General features: G+C 44.5%; 1 protein-coding gene across 1 annotated transcript in view; it reads right to left on the reverse strand.

Annotated features, from left to right (window-relative positions):
* The window catches only part of LOC146813810 (exportin-5-like), a 1013804-nt gene that overhangs the window by 152468 nt on the left and 834860 nt on the right, over positions 1 to 26476 (reverse strand). The window contains exons 26-27 of the mRNA XM_085610267.1: positions 23269 to 23328; positions 14274 to 14368 (exon numbers count right to left, since the gene is read on the reverse strand). Of these exons, the coding sequence (XP_085466393.1) occupies positions 14274 to 14368; positions 23269 to 23328 (155 nt within the window). The remainder of the gene's footprint in view (positions 1 to 14273; positions 14369 to 23268; positions 23329 to 26476) is intronic.

A 26476-nucleotide genomic window follows, 5' to 3' on the forward strand; every position in this document is an offset into this window, starting at 1 on the left:
CCTTTCCCTGGGGTACTTAAGAGCTTACCTGTGGGTGGCTCTTCAGTTTTGTCGTGGGAGTAGATTCAAACCCGAAAGCACTTCAACTTCGACCGTCTGGGCACCTGGGCTTTGCTGGACTTCGCCTGGAACCGAGACTACACCAAGGAAGACTCCTGCTGCTCCTGGTCTTGTTGTTCTGCAAGTCTTCTTCATAGTCTGTGCCTGTGCTTCTTCCAGGTTTCTTTCCAGGCCTGTGAGTATCAAGGACACCCAAAGTACTCTCCCTTGGAGTGAAGAAGTCACTTCCCTGCATCTGCAAGCACCGCCATAAAGCTGACCGGTCTGCTGCTCCTGACGTCCACTGACTTCGAAAGGCTCAGCAACACAGGTGGTGGTTCTGCAACCGCAACTTTCCCATTGACTTGCATGGACTACTCGGCTGTGTTCCCACTCTGCACATAGCCTCTTTGGGGTTCTTGGGTTCTTACCTTGGGTGGTTCTTTGTGTCCCCAGCTCTTCAGAGTCGACTGGTCCAAGTCCTGACTTCCTTCGCAGTTTGCATTCCACTTATTTAGTATATGGTTTGGTCTTCCCCCTGGACACCACTGTGTATTAGGCTTACTTACCTCTTGCAATTGAAGTATTACTGTGCATTAGTACTGATCTCTCCAGCTAGGAGAAATACCAATGTGTTAGTGAGTGAATAAATGGAGATATTTCTATAACTACACTGTGATTCTTTTTTGTTCAACACTCACTACATGATTAGATCTGGTAAAACAAGCTCCTTAACACTCCTGGACTAAGCTTGAAGGCTGCTCTCCACAGCTACCGCTTAGAGCGCTTTCTATGGTTGTCTAAGACCACTAAATTCACCAGAAGGGCTGTCTGGATTAGTGCAAAGTGCTCCACCTAAATAAGTGTGCACCATATACTAAGCCAGCCTCCTACAAGCTTGAATTCAATTGGCTTCTGAATGGTCATGTTTCACAACTCTGTGTACAAATGGCAATACGGCCAAGCTAGAGCTTCATGGATTTCTTTGCATAGCTCTCTCCAGATTTTGAATAGCATTCTTGACACGAGAAAAATTGGCGGGATTACATACAGGAACCATCTGACAGTATTAACTGCAAAGCCTTCTCTCTTGGAACACAGGAGGGGCCTCCTGCTGGCAAACAATGCTTTGAAACATCAATTCCAATTGCCCACTAGTGGTTGTCTGAATTCTGCTTGCAGAGTCGGCTCCATTAAGTCATTCTACATCCCAGAAACATGCGCAGCAGAAAGCTCCATGTTGTACTAGATTAACCATAGCACAAGTTTTTAAGCTTCCTGAGTTTAGAGTTGAGACCAGGTTCCTCCTTGCTCGTTTATAATACAAAATGGTGTGTTGCCTAACTGCATCATCACCTCTGTGTTTTCCACTTTTGGTTCAGAAAGCCTTTCAAGCAAGTCCAACTACTCAGAGTTCCAGCAGACTGATGTGAAGATATGACTCCTCCTTCATCTATGTTCCGACCATTGACATGCAAGTTCTATAAATGCAGTCCTCATCGCAAATGTTATGTTCATTTGGGGATTGCACAGCAATAAAGTATATCCGTTAAAAATCATCTTCTTCCCCCACCACCAATACAACATTTCTGGGTGTAAGCCAGATGTCATTCCAGTACCAAGTTATTTGTGCCATTGCAAAATCAGATGTTTTTTAATAGTTCTCATGCAGAGATGACATTCAGGTAGCAGTAATAAACATGATGAAATGCTTCCAAGAAGAGCTTTGACCTTTCTGACAGAGCTGGAAACATGGACTTCTTTGGTGCAAATTCTTGCAGTGTTATCCAAGCCTGTTCACCCTCTTAAAATAGCTCTCATGTGAATACCAACCTCCTCTTCTGCTTGACAATAAACAGAGTGAGGTCACTCGACAGCTGGCATTCATAACAGCAGAGATGTTGGCAACTGTATCAGAGATTATCTCCAAAACATGGACAAGCTTCCCTATGCAATCCCACATTTGAACCTCCCTATCAGGAGACATCATGCAAGGTGAAGATTCCCAGATCTAGGCTGTGCAGCCGTTGACCTAACCAAAAGAGTCTCAACTTGGTTAAGAATACCAGCAAAAGCAGCATACGTTGCTTTGTATTTCTTACCAATTTGCAACACGTGGACGGATGATGTGGCAGGATTTCTCTTCAAGAGAAAGTTTACATCCCATACATCAAGGACTGGGATCACTCATTACTTTCCATACTTTTTCTTTAAAGTCAAATGGAAAATATGATTTTCCACAGTAGACAGGATAGCTGAACTGTTCGGCCCTTTCTCAATCAATGCATGAATGAGTCCATTTAGCCCTGTGGGGAATCCTGATCAATCAATGGTTCTGGACTTAAATGAACAACAGAGTTAAATAGATCCCATTCGGAATCATTGCCAGTGGAATCTGACTGCCGGCTAGGACATCCACATCATGTTTGTCTTTAACAGACACAGTATAGTCATTACTAGTATCATTATCTCCATCATCATCCCAATCATAATTATTCACTACCCTGGCAAGAGTTATGCTGGAGCCGATGATACAGACTTAGGAAGGTGATTGGGTTGGTTCTGCTGCTCGTGAAGTGCTTGAGGAACCAGATGAAGAGTATACGATTAGAGAGCCTCAGAGTGTGCTAGTGTGGAGAATATAGAGGGCAGTCTTGAATCATGATCCTCAAGGTCGTCAGGAACTCAAGAGCAACTGCACCAATTACATCACAGAAGAAACAGTTTGATCCTCACAAATATGATGAGGCACTAGTAAAGGTTCTTCAATAATACTCTTACATCTGCATAAGTGACCTTTATTCTTCACCATTTTCCAAATCCATATACTCAATAAGAGTACCTCAGGGTTTGTAGCTCCCTGATTTCCATCTTGATCATCATCCTCATTAAAGAAGGCACCAGTGTGATCCAGGTTTTGATATTCGCTTCTTTGTTCTGAAGAGGAAAACGCCTCCTTGAATGTTCTAGTGTGACTAGTGCAAACAGATACGATTGATGCAGCATAATGAAAGGCAAACCCAAAACTGCCAAAGCCAAAGGTACCAACTGCTGTTGATGAAGTTGCAGTAAAAACTGGGAAAAGCTACAGGAACAACTCTTAGCAGTTTGCATTCACACGCTGAAGATATAGGAGACTTCAACGACAAAGCTTTTAGTGGTTGGTAACCGAAACGTCATCAAATGCGCTCTTCAATGACAACGGCGTGGTGGCTGTCATTGCTAAATAAAGGTTGAGGTAGTCGACTGATGGACTCCTGATTATGCTCTTGTTGACGGAGCAAGCTCTGGTGGAAAATCCCTCATCGATGGTGCAGAGGAGGGCTGAAATGACTGGGCATAATCCCGGTAGATGGCCTGGTGAGTGACAAGTCTGTGGGAAATATATTTTGTATTCCCTCAGAGAGAAATCAGGGTCCAGAGTCACTGAGCTCTTGAATTTGTGGGTAGGTTTCTTAGGAGATTCACTGCCTTCTACTTCTCCTGTGACACTGAGGCTGGCCAAAAGTCTGAAACGTAATCAACAGGATTAGAGATTTCTTTAGCCACTGTGCAAGTCCTCGAGTTTACTTGTCTGACGCATGCTTTAATCCATGCTTCTGCACTCGAGAAGTGGACATTCTGCCTTTTCGCACAGATTGGTAGGGCCCACCATTAATCCATGTCCTTCAGTGTCTTCATTGCCATACATGTGGCACAATGCTAATGATTATGCCCAGAATATAAAAATGAAAGGCATTTCGTAGGTGTTTTATCAATATAAATCAATCTCGTTCTGCATGCTTTAAACCGATATTTTGTTAAAGGAATCAGTCTCATTATCCATACCAGGTGCCAAAAATGTGGTAAAATGAAGGTAAATGGAAGCACTGTAGTCATAGAATGGTACTGGAGAGTTCTAGGAGAAATGTAGTAAATTCCAGTTTTAAAAAACCTGCAGTTTAAGGTGGAATAGAGTCAGAGCTCCATAGTTATTTACCTTCGGTAACGCCTTATCTGGTAGAGACATGATCTAACCGCAGATTTGTTACCTTTGAACTTCCAGGCATCTGGCTGGATCCGGAAGATATTTCTTACCAGTACCCCTGTGTGCCAATAGGTGGCCTCGGTTGACTCCTCACGACGTTGTTGGCGTCTTGTTCGTCGTCGTCGTGAAGTCTGTGTCACCAATATAACCGCCACTCCGGCACACTGATGTCAGTACTTTTCTCGAATTTATACACCAGAAGCGCGGAGCAATGAAGAGACTGACCATGTTGTGTTAAAAAAGAAGCCAGGGGATAAAACATGGCGGCTGGTGAATAGCCGGTCACGGGTGTGCTTCCGGGATGTCCGTGAGTTTTTAGTGCAGAACTCAACATGGAGATGCAAGCTTCGAGTTTGCCCCTAGAAAGGAAGATAAAATAGATGGCCCGCGTCGTTTGCTAGAATTAAATCGTATCTTGCTGGTTTCGTGTTCAGGGCTCCTCGGTACTTGGGTACCGTGTGGTTGGAGGGGCCGGCCTCAGTGAAGCAGAAGGCGGAGTGAGAGCTCGGTAGGAGCTCGGCGAGCGAGGTGGTGTCTTCATCGGCTAACACGGCGCCGGAGAGGGTGTGGCGCAGAGCGGCCCTGGAGCTCCGTAAGGGGAGAGGAGCCGTGGCAAAAATCTCCTTCCGGGGGGCCGGAGGTGAAGGCTTGTGCGGTGTAGAGGACAGCGGTGCCGGCAAATGGGGAAATGCTTCTTTGGGTAAGGAAGGTGTCTCAGAGGACTGCGAGCCGAGGAGTGCGTTCGGCGGAGTGAAAGACATCGCGCCCCAGCAGCCTCGCGATATTGAGAAGGCAAACAAAAGAGGTAGGAGGAAAGTGGCATTTGGAGGCACGCTAGGAGAAGAGATAAATAGGTATGCCCTGCGAAGTGCAATAGAAACGCAGGGCAAAGGAGACAGCTGGGAGGCAGGCGAAGCTCAGAAGGATAGAGAGATACTTCGAATACGAGATAGGAGGCAAAAGGGAGAGAAAAGTGGGAGGGGAGAGAAGGGGACGGAGTGTGGGGAGACAGAGAAAGTAGAAAAAGGAGTAAAAGCAGGGTTCTGCGAAACCGCATTCAATACAGTGAATAAAACGATTCCCCTCCCTCCTAAAACAAGACATAGGAAAATCCCACAAGAGCCCATACAAAACAAAAAATTGCAAAGCCTTAAAGTTAAAATTACCCCCTCTCTCAAAACTTATTTTAGAGTCCTTCCGAAAATACTAATCTTGGGCGAAAACACGATGGCGGGGTCAAAGAACAACCTGGCGAAGCAAGCTGAGAGACTTCTAACTTTCCCTGAAGAGTCCCCAGTCTGTCTAGAGGGGAAAAGGCACGAAGGAGGAGGGCCACAAGAAAATTCTGATAATGAACTGAATAGATCTACCCTTAATCTTGGAAAAAAATCTGAACAGGGTTTAAGCCATCCAGCTAAGGAAGATGCGTCTGTGGGTGCGCTTCTAGCAGCACTATCAGATGAAATTAGGAACAGATTCCAGATATCGGAGTCTAACCAGCTAGAGATAAAAAAGTCTTGCGAAGTGATGGAAAAGAAGATCGATGACCTCAGTTGTAGAACAACAACCCTAGAGAAGGAGTTCAAAGACCTTAGAGAAACAGTGCAGGCAAATTGTACGGAGATCGATAAATTAAAGACTGTTGAAAAAGAGAATATGGACAGAGTCGAAAGGTTGGAAAATTTCCAGAGACGCAATAACTTGAAGGTGCCTGAAGGTAGAGAAGGGGATGATATTAAATCTTATGTCGTAAAGTTGATCAAGAATAAACTCCAGGTGGAAGAGTCAGAAGAGAAAATAGCATGAGACCTACAACGAGTTCATAGAGACCCTTTTAGACTCAACACAAATAGGGCAAAGCCCAGGAAGATCTTACTGAACTTTCTTACTTACACATTAAAAGAGAAAATTCTCTCAAAAGCCCTGGGGATGAAATCAATGGAGGTGGACGGTGCCAGGTACGAGATAAGATCAGACGTTTCGGTTACCACCTCTAACAGGCAATGGGAGATGGGGCAAAGGATAGATAGTTTGAAACGCCTGGGCGCGTCAGTACAGCTAAGATTTCCCGCCTATTTAAAGGTTATGTTCAATAACAAGATGCACATCTTCCACTCTGTAGATAAGCTAGACGACTTCATTAAAAGTTTCCAATCAGGGAGTTAGGCCTCTCTATTACTGGTTTTAAACACTGCTATGTTTCGACAGCGGTTATGGAAGGGTCTAATTTCTTTTCGTCATATCAAACTTATGGGTATAAACTAAATTGAATTAAGTCACAAATATGTGAATTTATAGGCAAACTCACACTGTAGCGGAAACAATACTTGAATTCATTCTTCCCTTGTTTTCTTACACACGTTCGTTCCGAGGGGGGAGCACCCATATGGCCATGAGCCATGTAGCAGTTGGGGAGGGTTTTCCAGGGGGTGTGGGGTTTGGGGGGTGCACAGGGTAGGGAGCAGTGAGAAAAATAAAAATAAAAAGATCCTCAGATGCCTCTAAACCTCTTTTTTCAGAACGGATTTGTCTCTCTTCGTTTTTTTTTTTGTTTTTAATTCGCCCTTGTGATTTCTTTTATTTTTAAGATAGATGGGTGAAAAGAGAAGAGAAACAATAAAAATTCTTTCATGGAATGTTAATGGTCTCAGGGTACGAGGGAGGAGGGACAAAATATTACAATAGCTAAAAGACTGCCCAGCCCAGATTATTATATTGCAGGAGACACATCTACCAGATAAGGAAGGCTTGGATCTTTTTAGGCACCAAAGCTGGATCTCTCAAGTAGTTTGTACATCGCATTCGGCTGTGAAAAAAGGGGTTGCCATTTTAGCAAAGAGAGGGTCGCAAGTGGTTTTTGATTCCCATATCTCAGATAAAGCCGGAAGATGGTTACTGGTCAAGGTAAAGGTTTCAGGTTATCCTTTTACTCTAGTGGGATATTACGGCCCCAATTAGGATGATGTTTCCCCTCTGGGGGAGTTACTAGTGGACTATTCGGATCCAATTATTATGGCTGGAGATTTTAACGCAGTTTTAGACCACAATTTAGATAAGACTTCACGTAGTAGAGCCCGTGTTAACCCAAAAATGTCAATGCTTATCAAACAAATAATGTCCCTGTTGGGACTTTGCGATATCTGGAGGCAGAAGGCGGGGCAAAGAAAGGGTTTCACATTCTATAATCAAAAATATAGACATCAGTCTAGGACAGATTATTTTCTCACTGATAGTAATTTGACTAAATGGATTGACATGTACGAACATGTGGGTGTTCATCTGTCCGACCATTCGGCAGTGATTCTACATTTAAAACTATATGAGAAAGCCTCCCAATCTAGATGGACTCTAGACTGCACTATTCTACAGGATGAGGACGTAATAGCAACATTGTCCAGAGAAACAGAAATGTTTTTTCATTTTAATCAGGGGTCAGCCTCATATGGAATAATTTGGGATGCTGATAAAGCTTTTCTTAGAGGCAGATTAGGGACAATAGCGGCTGGAAGAAGGCGTTGTTACTATGAGAAGGTGCCAGCAGTAGAGGAACAGCTCCGGTTTTTAGAGAAAGATCTGACCGACCATATGATAGATGAAGAAGCTCGAGAGAATCTATTACAAAAAGTGTAGACAGTAAAATCTAAATTGGCGACAATCTTACATGAAAGGGTGAGAAAAAAATGGGAGGCAAGCAAGCTGGCTCACTTTGAATATAGTGAAGGCTGCAGTAAGCTGTTGGCTGGAAGGCTAAAAAACAGAACAGGCGAGGAATAGAATTGAACAGGTCAAATGTGATAGCAGAGATGCCCTTACTAGTGACAGTGAGGAGATCGAGCAGGCTTTTCATAAGTATTACAGTAGGGTGTTTCAAGAAGATCAAAAACCCACTCAAGATGGGGTTGGAGCTTGGTTAGGTCAGGGCTCAAGAAAGACCCTTAGAGATGAAAAGAACAGGCTTTTGAATCAGGAAATTAAGGAAGGGGAGATAGAACTTGTATTAAGACAAGGGAAGAAAGGAAAAGCCCCAGGCCCCGATGGCTTACCCCTTGAAGTCTATAAAGCTATTGCAAACACATTAAAACCTATTCTATCAGAAATCTTTAATGACTTTTTTTTATCAACAGGGCAGAAATGCCTGCCTCTTGGAATGAGGCAAATATTTCCCTGATTTTGAAGCCTGGCAAATGTCCAACTAGCTGTCATTCGTATCGACCGATATCTTTATTAAATTGTGATTATAAGATTTTCGCAAAGATACTGCCGATAGGTTGAACGGCTCCATTGCGGAGTTGATCCATTTAGACCAAAAAGGCTTTATACGTGGAAGGTTTTTAAAGGAGTTAACTTTTTCTCTGATAGGTTCAATAGATCTGGCATCTACTTATGAGCTTCCTCTTGCGGTCATAGCCTTAGATGCCACTAAAGCTTTTGACCGAGTTAATTGGGTCTTTTTGCAGTCTGTGGCAAAATCAGTGAACTTGGGTCAAAATTTTTGCAGAGTATTGGAAGCCATATATAGGTCCCCAAAAGCTAGATTATTGATCAAGGGTTCATTGACGGACCCGGTTTTTATTAGCAGAGGCACGAGGCAGGGGTGTCCTCTATCACCACTCCTGTTCAACTTATACATAGAGCCTCTGGCTAGAAAAATCAGGGAAGACCCGGAGATTATACCTTTCCAATATGCGGGATGGAGTAGGAAACTGGGTTTATATGCGGACGATATCCTTATACAACTAACCTCCAAAACACCCTTAGTCGTATTACGGTATTAACAGCAGACTTTGGGAAAGTATCGGGATACGACATAGATAAAAGCAAGACCGAAATTATGTCCTGGAATCTAGAAACCGGGGGAAGTTGCTAAAAAAGAAGTAATGAGATATCTAGGGGTTACGATCCCACATGATCTTTATAAACTAACAAAAATTAATTTGGAAAAGGCAAAAAAAGAGATTAGTGGGCTTTTAAAAATTTGGGCACATCTCCAGCTTACTCTGCTAGGCCGAGTTAATCTAATAAAAATGATGATTCTTTCCAAGCTAACCTTCTTGTTTGACACTATTCCTCTCCTCTTTGAAAGTGAAACACTTAAAAACTGCAAGGCCAAATTAGCAGTTTTATATGGGCGAGTAGAGGTCCAAGAATGGCCTGGAAGAAATTAAGAAGGAGGGCGGAGAAAGGGGGCCTAGCATTGCCAGACCTGCTCTTTTATTCTTGGGCTTTTTTATTAAAAAACAGGAAAATGCTATTAAACACACCCACACAATCGGAAATTGGGAGACTGTTGGGAGTTATGTCAAGACAGGAGCCAGGAGGCAGCCAAGGTTTTATGTTCAAGTACGCAGACCCTAAATACTTCAAGAAAGTTAGGCTGAAAATCCTGAGAGGGCTAGCTGAGATCTGGTATAGGGTCAGAAAAACTCCTAAGATATCATATTATAATTCTAGGGCTCCCATCTGGGACTCACCTGGCTCACCGGGATGGACAAAAGATGTTTTGGCCAGGCCTTTGAGAGAGGCAGGCTTAACAAGCTGGAACCATATCACACTGGACTCGCAACTAATAAGCTGGGAAACGTGTAATTACCTGTCGAACCAGCAAGTATCTAGATTTAAATATATACAAATACAGAGTTGGTTCCAAGATGTAAGCTTGGAGATAGGAAACACAAACAAATTGGAGGACAGACGTCTGGATGAGACAGCTATTAAAAAAGATCTGGTGATGATTTACTGGCTGCTGGTTGAGCTGGAGGATGGTGTTTTTACATTAACTACGGAATTATGGGGAAGATGCATGCCGGAGTCTTCGCTGGAAAATAAGTGGCAAGTATCAATGTCTATGCTTTTTAAAATTGTAAATCCTGCACACCTAAGGAGAAATCACCTTTTCTCCATCCACAGAGCTTATTGGTCGCCACAGAGGTTGTCAAAGTTCGGGAGAGGAGGTGATGTTGCCTGCCCAAAGAGCGGTAGTTTGAAAGGAGACGACGTGCATATGTGTGTGGATTGTCCTGAGATACAGATATTTTGGTCTGACGTGAGTAAGGCTCTGTCCTCTATGTTGGGTTCTGACATCAAGGTAAGCGCTCTGTCGATTATTTTTGGCTGTGAAGACTCCCTTGAAGGATCCACAGAGAACAAGGCAAGGCTGTTTTTTTTACTCTATGTTACTAGCACACAGAGAAATATGCAAGCTGTGGATTTCTGTATCTCCTCCCAGGTTCCTTGATTGGGTGTCTTCTATTAAATATGTGGCCAGTTTAGATATGAAGGTTTTTAAAAAGCATAATTTTTGGTCTCCTGTTTTTGAGTGGTGTGAACAACAAACAAATGCTGATATCCAATGATTATGCATTATCTGCCTGGTACGGCTGGTCTGGTTGTTCTCTCCTTTTTCTTTGCTTCCCAATCTGTGCTTCGGCTCACGGGGGATTGCAGAGGAGTGATAACAAGGGAGTCGAGGTTGGTAGACGGCGCTTCTTTTCATACCAGGGCGGGAACAATTCTGAAGTATGCGTCCTCTCTCTCCTCTCCCCCCCTCCTTCCAGCATAAATGTACAGAAGGGCATGGTACTTTCCATTTCACTGGTGCAAGTGGAATGGTGCTCTCTTTTCTTTTAAGAGGCAAATGAGGATTTAAAAAAAAAAAAAAGCCAGGGCCCAGAAGGGGATCAGCCCTGACAATAAAAACAATTCTGCAGTGCGGGGAGGATGGGTGCATCGGAAAGGAATCTGCGGCTAGATCATATCTCTACCGCATAAGGCATAACAGAAGGTAAGTAACTTGTCCATCTGATAGAGACATCTAGCTGCAGATTCCTTACCTTTTAACAGATACCCAAGTAATACCTTCCCCGGAGGAGGGACTGCGGTAAAGTGTTAGGCCAGAAAATTCTGCAGGACAGAGCGGCCAAACAGGCCTTCTCTGCGGACCTGAGAAACCAGGCAGCAGTGTCTAGCAAACGTGTGTAGAGACGCCCATGTGGCAGCTTGACAGATATCAGCGATCGGATGCTGGGGTGGCTGCCATTGCTCTTGTGGAATGAGCCCTAAGGAAGGTGCTTCTTAGCCAAGGCGTAACAGATTTTTTTATAGAGAAGATGATCCAACGAGAGATGGTCCTCACAGAACGCTTTAGTGCGATCAAGATAGAATGATAATGCTTTTTGGGTTCAGGCGGTGGAGATTATCCTCTTCTTTGGAAGGATGCGGAGATGCATAGAAAGTGGGCAGGGTAACGGACTAACCCAGACAAAAGGGAGTTGCAACCATGTCCAAAAAGGATGCCCTTGTACTCAGTACCACTTTTTAACAGAAAAACTAAGTAAGGAGGCGGTGCTACCAGTGCCTTCAGTTCGCTCACCCTCCTAGCAGAGGTAATTTACGCCTAAAAAGAGGTTTAGATGGTGAGCAACCGTAGAGGACAGTTGGGAATCGGAACTAAACGGTGCGCACATCAAGAAGGTGAGGACCAAATTAAGGTCCCATTGTGGCATAAGAAAGGGAGAAGGAGGAAACAAGTGGGTTAACCCCTCAAAAACCTCTGCACCAGAGGGGACTTGAAAAGTGAAGGCTGAGCTGGTAGGCGAAGAAAAGCTGAGCAGGCCGTAACATAGCCCTTCAGAGTGCCCAAAGCAGAACCCTGCTGGGACAAGGAAAGGATAAACAAAAGGATATCTGCCAGAGAGGAAGACAAGGGGTCAATGGACCTTACTGTACAATATTTACAAAACTTGTTTCATCGGCAGGCGTACAAATTTCATGGCGGGACGCCCGGCTGCAAGAATAACCAGAGGGAGGTCAAAAGCTGTCAACGGTCGCCGCTCAATCTCCACGCAAGGAGGCAGAGAGAGGACAGGTTCGGGTAGAGGGCCCTCCGCTTCTGCCAAGACAGAAGATCCTTCTAAAGGGGCAGCCTGATTGGAGGATCAATACTTATGACTAGAAGCTCGGGATACCAAGCTCTCCATGCCCAGTCCGGAGCCACAAGAATAACTTGTGCCCAGTCGCTCCTGATCTTCTTGAGCACTCTCGGCAGGAGTGTTTGGGCAGAAAGGAGTATAGGAGGCCTGAGCTCCACTCATGGTGAAGAGAGTCGCCGAGCGAGAGCTGCCTTAGAAACTCCAATACGCAAAACTGCTGACATTGCGCGTTCTATTCTGAGGCGAACAGATCTAACCAAGGCTCTCCCCACCTCTGAAAGAGACCTTGTACCACCTCCAAATGGGGATGCCACTCATGATCCGCAAGACATCCCCGGCTGAGCTCGTCCGACCTGACATTGAGAGAACCAGCCAGGTGATGAACCACCATGGTAATGCCCTGTTACAGCCAATTCCAGAGCCACAGGGCCTCTTGACAAAGACTCGACCACCCTACTCCTCCATGTTTGTTACAGAATCAAATAGCGTTAGTGTTGTCCGTGAACAACTCTATCAGCCTTCCCTTTATGGATGGTAAAAAGGGTTCTAGTGCCAGTCGGATCGCCCAAAGCTCCAACAGACTGATATGGTGCTTGGCTTCCGCCGAAGACCAGAGTCCTCTGATCGCCACCTCTCCAAGATGGCCACCTCATCCCAGAAGTGACACGTCTGTCACTACTGTAAGATCTGGGTGGGGAAGGGAGAGGGGTCTGCCCTTAATCCAATCGTGGTCTGTTAGCCACCGCTGCAGGTCTTTTGCAGTGCCCTCCGAAATTTGAACCAGTTCGGTGAGATTTCCTCGATGCTGTGGCCATTGGAACTTCAGTCCCACTGCAGAGCCCGCATATGCCACTGTGCATGCTTCACCAGCAGGATGCAGGAGGCCATGAGGCCCAACAGCCTCTGAGTCATTCTCACCGAAATCCAGGAGAGAGGCTGAAATATCGGTATCATAGCCTGAATATCCTGAATTCGTCGTTTAGGAGGATAAACCCGAAACTGCAACTTTTCCAGAACCGCTCCAATGAAAGGGAGCGTCAGAGAGGGGGGTCAGGTGTGACTTTCAAAGTGTTGATAGTGAACCCCAGCAAATGCAGGAGGTTCGCTGTAGTCCTGTTTTGGGACGAGCCCACCTTCAACAACCAGCTGTCTAGATAGGGGAAGACTGAAACCCCTGATCTCCGCAGATGGGCTGCAACCACCGCCATCACCTTTGTGAACACCTGAGGGGTGCTGGTGAGATCCACTGTAAACCACAGGTAGCGATGATTGGCAGGCAGGACGGGGATATGAAAATAGGTGTCCTGCAAGTCCAACGCTACCATCCAGTCTCCTTGGTCCAGGGCAGACAGGACTTGAGCTATGGTGGGCATCTTGAACTCCTCCTTTTTGAGGAAGTAGTTGAGGCCTCTGAGGTCTAGGATAGGACTAAGGCCTCCATCCTTCTTTGGGATCAGAAAATAGTGGGAGTAACAACCACAGCCTACTTCTGGCCCGCGAACCCCCTCTATAGCTCGCTTGCCCAAGAGAGTCTTGACTCTCTTGCGGAGCAGGGTAAGGTGATCATCCGTCAGCCGATCGTATACTGGAGGCATAGATGGTGGGGTAGTCTCGAAGGGAAGGGAGTGACCCCTTCAGACTATCTATAACACCCACCTGTCCGATGTGATGTCCTGCCAGTGGTGGAGATGATGGCGTACTCTGCCACCGACTGGCTGTAAATTATCCTGGAGGATTGGACTTGGAAGGTTTTGCCGTGGAGGAGGGGAGCATGGCACGGTTCGACTTCTGGCCTCCCGACCTATGGGGTTGGGGTGAACTGCGTCCACGTCCCCGCAGAGCTTGCAGGTCCCTCTGGCTATAATAGGGCTAAGAAAATCTTCCGGATCCAGCCTGACGCCTGGAAGTTCAAAAGTAAGGAAATTAGCAGCTAGATTTTTTTATCAGATGTTAAATGTACAGTAGAAAATCTGGCAGCTGGTAGCTCCTGGCAGAGGAAGAGCTCCTGATCCCATTACTTGATTGCCCAAAGTTACAGTCACATAATGAGGTTTCCAAACTTCTTACTATCTATTGCGGTTTTACATTTTATTGAATGGAAGTGTACAATGCTATGTTAATACGGAATACCAAGGGTTCCAAGCCAGACAATAAGGAACAATTAATGCATGTGAATCTATGAAAGTCCCAGTGCTCTAGAAAATGCAGTGTCTGATACATCAGACTTGTGAATCATTTCAGAAACATGTTATGCAAAGAACACATATGCAACAGTTTACCTCTTCTTGCATTAGACAGACTCCAAGCTCTGAGAGTTCTATGTTTTCCTCCTGGGAAGGTTGTGGCGTTTGTACTACCATCACATTATCATCATCTAGACATTAAGAGAGATAGAGGTCATTAGTGAGGCATGTGGCTGTCAAGGGTAATGCTATCTAACGAGTCATTTCCCCAAAGCATGATATAGCTAAAGGGAAATTAAAGAAGGACAATTTTCTTCATACTTCTCACTTCTTCAGTACTTCACTGGGTGTTAAATGACCAAAGGGTATGCAAGAGGCTAGAAAACAGTAGTATCTTTGGGAGCAAGGAAAACTTCAGAAAACCTACAATTTAGAAAAAAACATGCATTGTGATTAAAAAAGACATTTGTTACAAAGGATTGTTTGCTGATGCTTATCATTATAAAATTATTTTACAGTAGATGCATCTCATAACCTTCATTTGAGCCATCAGCATGAAGACCCTTCACATTTCTGGAAAAGCAAGAATGATCAGGCTGATTTTGATTTTCAGTTTTCCATTCCTCATCAAAGTAAGGGTTAAGATATTTAGTTCCCATAAATACAAGTGTATATTGCACTATATATATCCCAATGAAAAACTCCTCCAGTCAGCCAATGTCCAGATCTAAAAGGCACGTAGAACTTGTTTACATTTTTATGAAACTTCCTATGCTGCTTTTCATGCGCTTTGAATTTCAGTAAGAGGTGCTCACCAAGAGGACAGCTTGGGAATTCGAGGCAGGATTGTCACAGACATCTGTTTTGCTTGTCTGGAGACCATCTGCTCATTCCCACGTGTGTACAAAATTCTTAGCTGGTTGGTACAAGGATTTCCTGCCAGAGCCCACTGCACAGTTGGGATATTAGTATCATTAGGCTGCAAACGTGGGGGGTCCATAAAGGTCTCCTTGATTGGAAGTAGTAGACCTCCACATTACCAACAACTCCAAAATTTCATTCAGCAGTTTAGCCTTAACACCCATCTAAGAAAAGTGCAGGGAAAGTCTTCATACTGCCTTTGTAGTTACTACTGAGAAGAAAGCCTATTTCTTGAAAGGTTACTCCTTGGGTACAGAACTAGCACCTGCAGAAGAGTTGTCAAGGGCACCTGCATTTTGAAGGTTGTCTACAAGGCACAATCAGAACCTAATGTGGGTAAGAGCTGATCAGTAATGGAGGGGTGATTTTTTTTATACTGCTCTACTGTTGCGCTTGGACTATTCACAGGTTTGATAGCTTTTGTTTGGTAGTACCAACATATAAAGCATTGCAGTTGAATTTTGGCCTCACAATATTTGAGTTCTAATCTGATCGAGGAGCAATCACTATTCTGCAAAGCAGTTTAACGGGATGATGGCATTTTTCATCTTGACTTGAAGAGAATGTGTGAGTGAACAGCTTTTTCTTCCTTTCCCACAACACTGGGTGTTACTTCAACCTTTATAAGTACAACTGACACATTTAGGTTATCCTTCCTTTAGTTTTTTCACCTAAACTCTTCCTCGCCTATTTCACTCTGTAACACTAAGCCGTCACCTGTACGGTGAACTCCTTTGCCTCTGATGTGCTAATCCAACCGCAGCCACCAATGTTACTTACCAAACTTCCATCATACCCCTTTTTTCACTCACCGTGCTTTTTCAACACACAGCCTTTTAATTGGTTTCCCTCTCACATCATCTTTCAGGAATCATTAAAACACACTTCTAACAGCCACATCTTCATAAAACCCTTCCTCCCATAGCAACCTTTTTCCAATTTCTCTTCCCCCCCCCCCATTACACACCTCAACAGATGGTATTTAACTAACATACTTCCCATCTTGACTTAAATTCCTTTATTTACCCTTCTTTAGTCTGGCTTGTATTTAGCATATTGCCCTGGTAGTTCCCTACTGTCGGCATCAGTGGCTTAATTCCTGCCATTCTAAATGTTCTTCCCTGCCATTCTAAATGTTCTTCCCTGCTTGACTCATCAGTCACTAACACAGCTGAACAATCAAACGAGTTACTACCGTTGGTAATTTTTATGGTGGAGACTCAACTTAACCACAGATTTCTTACCTTGTGAATATTTTCACAGGTGTCAGACTGGATCTGGAAAATTAAAAGCAGTACTCCAGCATGCCTGAAGGTGGCATTGTGCAGCTCCGCACCAAAGTTGCTATGCTCTGGAAGACATGAGCATTACCGAAGAGAAGTAACTTGTTCTTCTGATGAATACTTCTAACAGTAGATTCCTCACCTTGTGAATAGATACCAAACCACTACCTTTCCTGGTGGTGGGGCTGTGGATTAACTTGGACCAAGAACTCCTGCATGTCCGAACTGGCAAAATACCCATGAAGACAGACTTCACTGCCGAAGCACTAGTGCTCTGTAAACATGTGCACTGGCGCCCAAGTAGCAGCCTGGTAAATATTCGGGACTAGGCAAACAAATGATGGATGGAATGCGGAATAAATCATGCATCCACCCTCCAGTCAAGAGATATGGGTTAAATCCATCTTACTTTTGCTCACCATGCCACCCCAGTTTAAACCCAGACATACGCAAATCAGTCTTGACCTTGTTCCTCATGGGAACAGTCCAGCCCGAACTGGCAAGCCAGGGCCTCGATGGAACGTAAACAAGCATCCTGGGACCGGTTTCGGGGATTACCCCATATTAGCCAGGCTAGCTTGAATCCAGTGGCACAGTGAGCAAGGGATCTGGACATAGCCATCCTACTTGGGGCGAAAGATGCTACGCAAACAAATGATGGGTCCAGTGTTCACTGCGCCACTGGATTCAATCGAGCCTGGCTGATGAGGAGTGATGCCCCAAAAACCGGTCCCGGGATGCTTGTTTCATGTTAGGGAGGACCTGGCTTGGCAGTTCGGGCTGGTCTGAACTGTTTCCATGAGGAACAGGGTCAAGACTGATTTGCATATGGCTGGGTCCAAACTGGGGTGGCGTGGTGAGCAAAACAACGATGGATTAAACTCCGATGTTTGTGACTGGGGGTGAATGTTTGCACTGTTCAGCATTCCGTCCATCATTTGTTGCTTTTGTCGCCCAAAGTGGGAAGGGTATGCCCAGCCAAGAGTCCAGTGATCACTGCGTCACTGGATTTAATCTAGCCTGGCTGATGCTCTGAAACAGGTCCCAAGATGTTTGTTTCTGGTCCAAAGAAGACCTGGCGTGGCAGTTTGTGCTAGACTGTTCCCATGGGGAACAGGTTCATGGCTGATTTGCATATGGCAGGGTCTGAAATGGAAAGGTATGTGGAGCAAAAAAAACGATGGATTAAACTCAGATCTTTGTGACTGGGGGTGAATGTTTGCATTGTTCAGCATTCCGTCCATAATTTGTTACTTTTGGTATTCAGAACAGGCATTCCCAATGCTAATGCGGTACTAGCAGCCTCGGTGCAGGTGAAATGAGACCTCAACCCATCAGGTGGCTCCTTCCTAGCTAGTGTGTAGAAGATTTTCATACAGATAACTATCTCCCAAGGGACAGTTGTTTCTGCACTGCCTTGCCTTTCTTAGCTATCTCGAAAGTCACAAAGAGTTGGGCATCCACCAAATGGGCCCTTAAATGATCAATGTAAAAGCAGAAGGGTCTCCTGGGGTCCAAACAATGCAGTCTCTCCTCTTTCAAGGGGTGAGGTGGAATAATGAAAGTTGGAAGAATGATAGCCTGTCCAACATAGAAATATTTTACCACCTTCAGGAGACGTGCAGCTTGAATTTTCAACACCAGCTTGTCTGGGAAGAACATTGTATAAGGAGGCTGGACTGAGATGGCCTGCAGCGCCCTCACGCGATTGCGATCAGAAAAAACCTTTTCAGGATCAAGTAACAGTGTACAGCAGTGCATTGGTTCAAATGCCGTACACAATGGAAAAGTGATAACCACTTTCAAGTCCCACAACGACATTATGAATGGCTTTGGGGGAAACATATGCCATAAATCTCCAAGAATTCTGATAAAAAGAGGTGATATAAACAAGGAAAGCTGATCTGTCAACTTCAGAAAAGCTGAGAGAACTGTCAAATAACCCTTAACAGGGCCCACCGCAAAGGCTTTGCTTACCTGAAAGACAACAATCGGACAGGTGCCGCACTAAACCACAAACATTTCCCAACACCCATACACTGATTTTGTAGCTATATGCCTGGTTGCCAGAATCACAACAACTTTGGGAGGAAGATCAAAGGAGACTAGCTACTGCCACTCAGTCTCCACGCATGGGTCTGCAGAGTCCAGTATCAGGACCGGAGAACAGATACTCAAGCTCAGGAGTTCGGGATATCACACCCTCCTATCCCAATGCACAGCCTCCAGATTGACTTGGGCCTGGCTGATCTTGATCTTCTTCAGACCTCGAGCCAAGAGGGGTAGAGGAAGAAAGGCATGGAGGAGTCCTTACAGCCACTCCTGGCGGAATGAGTGAGAGAGAGCTTCTTGGGCACTCTAGCACATAAAACGCTGACATTGCACATTCTCGGAACACTTCATGCCCCACCTCCAGGTGCAACTACCATTTGTGATCTGCTAGGCATCAGCGGAAGAGTTTGTACACCCGTTCATGTAAAGATTCTGCCAGGTGGTTCATGACCAGAGAAATGCAGAAGCAAGTCAGACACTTCCAGAGGTGCAAAGCCTCCGAGTACAGGACCCAAAAACCCACTCCACCTAGTTTGTTACAGTACCACATGGTATCAGTACTAGCCTCCCCTTGATAGATGGTAGGAAGGCCTTCATCACCAAGCAGATCGTCTGTAGCTCCAACAGACTGATGTGCTGGGGGTTTCCAATGCACGCCAGAGTCCTCTGATCACCCCCTAACCAAAATTATCACCCCAGCCCAGTAGTCATGCATCTGTGACTACCATCAGATCTGTGTGGGGGTAAGGAGAGAGATCTGCCACTGACCCAATCACTGCAGATCTATTGCATACTCCATAACCTGAATGTAATCAGACTGGTTTCCCTGATGCTATGCCCGCTGGAAAGCCAGATCCCACCCCACAAACCGCATTTGCCATATGGCGCATTGGACTAGAATGATGCAGGAGTCCCAGCAATCAAAATGTCACCCTCAGTGAGAACCAGGACAGAGGCTGAAACATCGGGGTCATAGTAGAATGTTTTGGACTCTATGCTACTGGGAGCTAGGTGGGAGAGAGGGGAGGGTTGGGGCGGGCTCATGAAACCGCACCAAATCCAGGACTACTTTGGGTGACCCAGTCTTTAACAGACAGTCGTCGAGGTATGGGAAGACTAGTACACCAAACCTCTGAAGGAGCACTGGGACCACTGCAATCTCTTTTGTGAATACTTGATAGGCAATGGTAAGACCGAAGGGGAGTACTGCTGACAGGAAATGCTCCTGGCCCACTGCGAAATGCAGGTAACACCTGTGGACCAGCAAAAAAGTAAAATGGAAATACGTGTCCTGCAGGTCCAACACTATTATTCAGTCTTCAGGATCCGGGGAACACAAGACCTGTCCAGCATCAGAAACTTAAATATGTCCTTTCCAAAGGAAGGCGTTCAGAGGGCGGAGATCTAAGATAGGATGAAGGCCTCTGTCCTTCAGCATAAGGAAATAGCGGGAATAACAGTCTGCACTTCTGAAGCTGGACCCTCTCGAAGGCTCCTTGGGCCAATAGAGCCTACCCTTCCGGTTGCAAAACAGACATGTATTCCTCGGTCAGCCATATCGATTGGGGTTGTGCGGCAGAGTAGAAAAAAAGGGTGGACGTAGCCCCACTGTACCAGTTTGAGGACTTATGAGTCCCAAGTAATGGCTTATCGCCCTTGGAGGACATTTTATATCCCGCCTCCTAAAGGGTGGGTTTCCTTTGAAAAGGACACACGAAAGCAGTTTTGCTGTTCTGGTTACAGGAGGGACAGGGAACTAACCCTGTCCCTGATGTCATGAACATTGTCTCTGGTGCTGCAGCCTCGGCCACAAAATTTCTCAGCAGGCTGTTTTGTCAGTGGTTGAGACTGGCAGTAGCAATACAAAAACCCTAGAGTGCTGAATAAAGGGGCAAAACTGCTGAGGAAATCGTCGGGTAGGGGCAGACAGCTATGGAAATGCACTGTGCCAGAACTCTCCTTAACACGTTCCAGGATAAAGTTAGCTTTGAATCAACTTTATGGTGATAGCAACCAATTGGGCATGCTAATTAAAGAAGAATAGGCATCCCAAGAAAAGCCTGTATATATCATCCAGGCATGGTACGGAAGCACCATGCTTGCGCCCATTGCTCAACTCAGTCAGTTGTATTGAGGCCAGACCATATAACACATTTTGCTGCATCCCGGCCAAACTGTATGGGTTGAGCTGAAGAAGCCCTTAGATCCTCTGGAACCTACAGCAGGATTTTTTCAACTGGATCCCATAAAGAATGACTGCAGCAGCTTAGAAGGCAGCTGGCATTAACTGAGTCCAAGTTAAGACTAACCAAAGAAAACCTGTGCTTGCCAAAGGCTTCTAATAGCTTAGACTCCTGGTCAGAAGAAGCTATGGGAAAGGTATCAAGGTTGACCGTTCTGGTGGACCCATCAAACACCAAGCTCTCAGGCGTAGGGTGCAGTGTCAAAAAAGTCAAGATAACCTGCTGCCGGTCTATGGCAAAGGTTCACCTGTCTACTAACTGGGGGCCTCAGTTCAAGACATATTAGTTTTGACCTACAATATGGGGATCTGCAGATGAAGCACTTCCGCAACCCACCTCATGACCACAGCAAAAGAGGCACTCTCCTCATACTCAAGGTCAGGGAAGGACATGTGTCCTGTGTCCAGGGAAGTGTACAGACCACTGTCATTTTGTAATTTGGCATACCAATTGTCCTCATCATACTAAGGGGTGGATTTGCTCCCTTCATCATAGCTGTTATTGTCCTAATCTATCAGAGTATGAAGGATTGGTTATAAGCTGCGCCCCAGAGGGATTGGAGTGTGGGTTTGGTCAAGCTGAAGCCAGCTCGGCTTCAGAGACCACTATAGGTAGTGGCTCCTCTTCGGGCACCAATGAGAAAGGAACCCCCAGAAAGAGTGGTGCAGGAACTTGAGTCAACACAACAGTCAGTGCGGTACTCAATGCTAGTTAAAGAGAGACAGACAGCGGCGCACCAGAGAGAGATGGATGCCTAAAGGCCTCTATATGCTGCAACCCTGCCGACAGGCCTAGAAATTTAGAATATATCAGAACCAAAATAGGAATTAAATGATCAGGAGTTCGGAAGCGAGATCAGGAGGCACATTGATGCACTTGTGCCATCTATGTAGTGGAATAGTGGCAGGAAGGGGTCAATCTTGGCTTCAGCTTTTTTGTGTTTCTTTTTAGACTTCACCCCAGACTTCGACATGGATGAGGACCTACTACAGAAACTACTAAAGCAGTGGAAAAACGACCTTCATTTCAACTTAAACTGGCCACGAATATATGGTGACGTCGAGGTTTGCCTCATGGTCCCGTGTGGGCTTCCGGTTCATCTGGGCACAGTCGATACAGACCCTAGAGTCCTGCTCCGACCCAAGGCACCACCGGCATAACTCATGAAGATCTGCCCTAGAGATTTGTTTGCAATAGTCTTTACAAGGCTCAAAACCTGTCACTTTGGGAGGGAACATCAGAAAACAAATTGGAGAAAATTACTTATCAAAGACGAGAGGAGTAAGAACAGAATACTGGCCTGAAGACGCAGGAAGGAACTTAGGACAGAGCGCCTGGGTGGCACTCGTATGTGGCCCGCACTTCACTTCTGGACCATAGAAACTCTGGTGCAGAACCGCATGAGACCACATACCAACGCTCAGGAGTGCTCCTAGTCTGACACCTGGAGAAATATTCACAAAGTTCTCTTTTCTTTAGAACTCCCTTCCCCTACACACTCGTAGCAATCCTGACCACCAGGCCTTCAGACGACTGGTGAAGACCTGGCTCTTTTCTCAGCTCTAACCTTGGTTCTGCTCCCTGCTTAGTCCTGCTCCAGGGCTGGGACGCCTCTTTGCCGAGGGAGCCATGCGCTCTATAAATATTTTAGGCTAATCTAATCTAATCTTCTTTGATCAGCAATTTGTCTTTTCCCTCCTCTATCCCTGGTACTCCCAATCGAAACTGTTCGCTGGGTTCAATTGCCTGTCCAATGCAAGTTTTCTTTGCCTTACCACTAAGTATATTCAAGGTTTTAGCCTTCCCCTCCTTATATGTTGCCTTGGATTCATATGTGTACACTCCAACCCAACCTATTTGTTCTGTATTTCAGTTTCTGTGTTCTATTCCTCGTCCTTGCACAATCTGATTTTTTTAAATCTATCTTCGGAACTACCTCACTTTCTCTATCCCCGATGCTTCTACTTTGTCCTTGTGCACCACAATGAAAATAAGTATTTCCAATGTACCTCTTTTTGATGTTTTCTCTTGTATCTTGTTGGCATTATCCCACCAAAATATTGCACAATTTAACTACCACACAGTACGAATGTGATACTCACATCAAAAGTTTATGAATGTGTATTAATGTGAAATGTTAATCCTAGGAAAGTTATTTTCGTAATCTAACTCTTTTTACTCATTACAACTCTACTAACACAAGCAAAGACTTAATCTAATAAAATACTTTGTGGCACTAACCTGTATGGATTTAGCAAGTTCCGCTAAGCTTAAATGCCTTGTTTAAAAAAAGTATGTGTTACTATTATCTAGTTCAACTGTAAATTTTGTTAAAGCTTCAAGGTTGAGAGCATGGATCAAACCTAGCTATTTAAAAATGTGTTTTTATAAATATTGTATTTATACTTCAAATTGCCTCTAAAAAATCTGGAACACAAACTAAAATAACAAAACAGAGAAATGATAAAACTAAACATTGAGATTCTATAAACAAAATAGCAGATAGCATAGGGCACAGTGAATGGGTTAATGTCTTTATAGCTCAAACTATCCGTTTCATACTGCTAACCTCTCAAAGTACAACATACTTACCAGCACATTCTTCATCCAGAACACCGACATCTGCACCTTTACCGGATACACAGACAGATGCTGGAAACAAATACAAGTAAAGTCATGAGTGAAAGTTGCTTGACATTTTTAATTGAAGACCAACCGGTTTATGGTGCATTGTATTTAGACAGGACTGTACTCTACTCTGCTGCCTTCCACAGTAAGAAGATAGCTTAATCAGTAGAATTAATTATTTTAGATCAAACAAATATGTAGTACAACCTCTGCTATCAGCGGAGTATATTGTATGCTTTCATTTAATAAAGGCATGTTCTTAGCTTCTTCCAAGAATGTAACCGAACATGTGAGATCATGCAGCAGTAGTGAATAATGATGTTTCAGGTTTGAAATTACCCAAGTTGCTCTTACGTTATTGCTCCTACGTTTTTGCTACGAGGGACTAAACTGACCTAAAAGTTTCAGCAACTATTTAGGTAAAACATTTAAGCACCACAGCAGGAAATGAACAAACACAAATACCTCTGGATCTTATGTGAATCTTCAGAATGCTCAAAACTTCCATAACATCATTCAATACACCGGTGCCAGAGTATTTCAATTTAACTTGTAGTTTTTTTGCGGGTTTTTTGAGGTGAAGATTCTTGATTTTATTTTGAGTAGTTCTTTCTCTTCCACACTGAATGAGAAAGTCTCATCCACTTGTCTACATGCAAATGGAACCAGACATGGCTTTTGTACACTTAACAATGCACAGACCTTACATTCTGGCATCAGTCAAAACTATCCTGAAACATGCAAGGCGAACTCAAATTAAGCAACTGTGTTAAACTGCTAGAGAAATCTGATGTTAGGTTGTGATACAGAGACTAATACCATGCGTAACATTTTCAATAACATCATCATCGCATAAAAGACATAAGAAATCGGAGCATAACATCTGACAAACTATCACCATTTGTAAATCATTCCACTTCCATCGTTCTCCTACTTTTTAACTGCACACAATCAGAAAAGTACTAGCCTTTTGAGCGGTCACACCTCAAGCTGCCCTATCAGCCAGCTGAAGATGGAAATTGAGTGAAAAATGTCTTGCAAGTCAGTTTTGTTGGTGTCTCAGGTGGTTACTTTGGTGATGGACATTGTGCTGAGGTGATACTTGTGAATCATTTTGTTGCAAATGAAGGTGAAGTGATAGGTAATTAGATGTTTTTTGTTTGTGTGTGTGTTTTTCTTTTTTTTTTTTGATAAAAGGTAGGAAGTGTTCCTTTGGATTTCCTAATGGCCAACGTAAAATTTAGTCTCAGCTGAATGCAGCCCAGATATTTTCGGAAGCTTCAGAGCCATAAAAATGAACAGATGAAGGCATTATGAAAACATTCATGGATAAGATAAGGAATGTGCCAACTAAGGAAGAGATATTTTAGGGCCTGATTTAGATCTTGGTGGTATTAATCTAGTCTAGTGGCGGTCCCAAGTACTCCGTCGAGCTGACGGTATTCAGTCCGTTGTATTTAGGTGTTGTGTAGCTGCCACGTCGACAATCTTCACTGCTGGCTACCAGTACTCTGTTCCCGTCAGGCTGGTGGTTTTGTGATGATTTAGATGTTCCCGTTGTGCTGGCAGTGTCCTGGTGGTGGAGTCCTGATGGAGTGAGGTCATGGTGGTGTGGAGACAGGTAAGTACTACTTATCATGATCTCACTACACACGTGTTGTGAAACTGTCAATATGTATATATAGGTATTGTGCAATGCCCTTTTTTTTTTACATATAGCATGGCACACCAGCATACACACACACACTGTTGAATGTACACCCACAGGCACCACAAGCACAACACCCAAAACCGCCACACCACCAAATAAATATTTTAAGTGTCAATACAGGTGTGTACAGTTTACCACGGTAAGTGGTAACGTACACTTATGCATGACACAGAAAAAGCTTGCATGTAAAAAAAATACACAAGTCTAAAACAAATGGGAACATTCAACGTGAGACAAGTGTACAACTACTGACCTTTGACCCGGCAACAAAGGAGTGGATTGGTGTCATGGTCAAGTTGCAGCAGCACAGGAAGGACCTGGACAATGGGGTCCAAGACGGAAACAGAAGAAATGGTATGTTTTTACCAAATGTCCTTCGATTCTACTAACTCAAAGTAGGAGGATTCCTCAACACAATTTCATAGCCGGAAAGGCAAATCGTGATTAGGGAAGTGGTAATCCTGCCTGGACTCCCTCTGACTCAGTCGAGGCGGGAGGGAAATGCTGGCGGAGTCGGCAGGACTCGGCTGGGCTTTCGTCCATGGACTCGCCAACATCTAAATCGAGTGGGCGGACTGCCGAGTAGGCAGATGATGAAACCGTCAAAAACGCAATGGTGGGACCATTACCGTCAATATCCAAATCAGGCCTTAAGTCTGTGAGCGATGGTGCATAAGGGACACACAAAATAGGACTGTGCAAAAGCATCTTCACAACTGCTCAGTGTGTAGACCGCAACTCTGATTAGGCATACTAAGGGTAACTCAGTGACAAAAATTCAGTGTGAAACGTGGTACTCACTTTCTCAATACTCCATAAGTGCTCACAAGTATTTATTTTTCTTCTCAGTGTGAGTCGGCAATGACAAAGCAGTGACATGGCTGAAACACTGAAGCAAGAGCAAAAAGACTAGGAGGATGAAGTATGTGATTGGCACATTAGGAGCAATAGTTTACCTGTAACTCCAGTTCTCTCGTAGGGGAATTTCCATTATAGTCATAACCACTGAATAGTCTAGCCCACGCAGAAGGGGGATCTTCTTAAGTGGAAGGCCTGCAGAGTTACTTAAGAAAGAAACTATAGGTCTAGGCTACAATGGCCCATTCTTCATCTTGTACTTAAAAAAGGGTCAGGAGAATTCCTTATATGTATAATTTCATGATGTTATAGCACAACAGTATCAATATCTTTCACAAATCCTTTTTTTGTAGAGCACGAAGATGAAGGAGAGAAGGACAGTGTAGTCACAAAGGAGGTCATTACATGAGTTAACATTTAGAGATTGTGCCTTTGAGGACCCTGGGAGCACCAGTATCCCATCATGCTGAGTAGGTGGCAGTTGCTTCAGTTCTTTTTGAGGCAATGCGTGATGATATATATGTTCCCTGGATACTTCTGTCCACTCCACTGGGGAGGGTTGCTTATGACTGTAATGTCGATTTCCCGATGAGAGGACTGGAG

This window comes from Triturus cristatus, chromosome 6, assembly GCF_964204655.1.
Source record: "Triturus cristatus chromosome 6, aTriCri1.1, whole genome shotgun sequence".
In the NCBI taxonomy this organism is placed as follows: domain Eukaryota; kingdom Metazoa; phylum Chordata; class Amphibia; order Caudata; family Salamandridae; genus Triturus; species Triturus cristatus.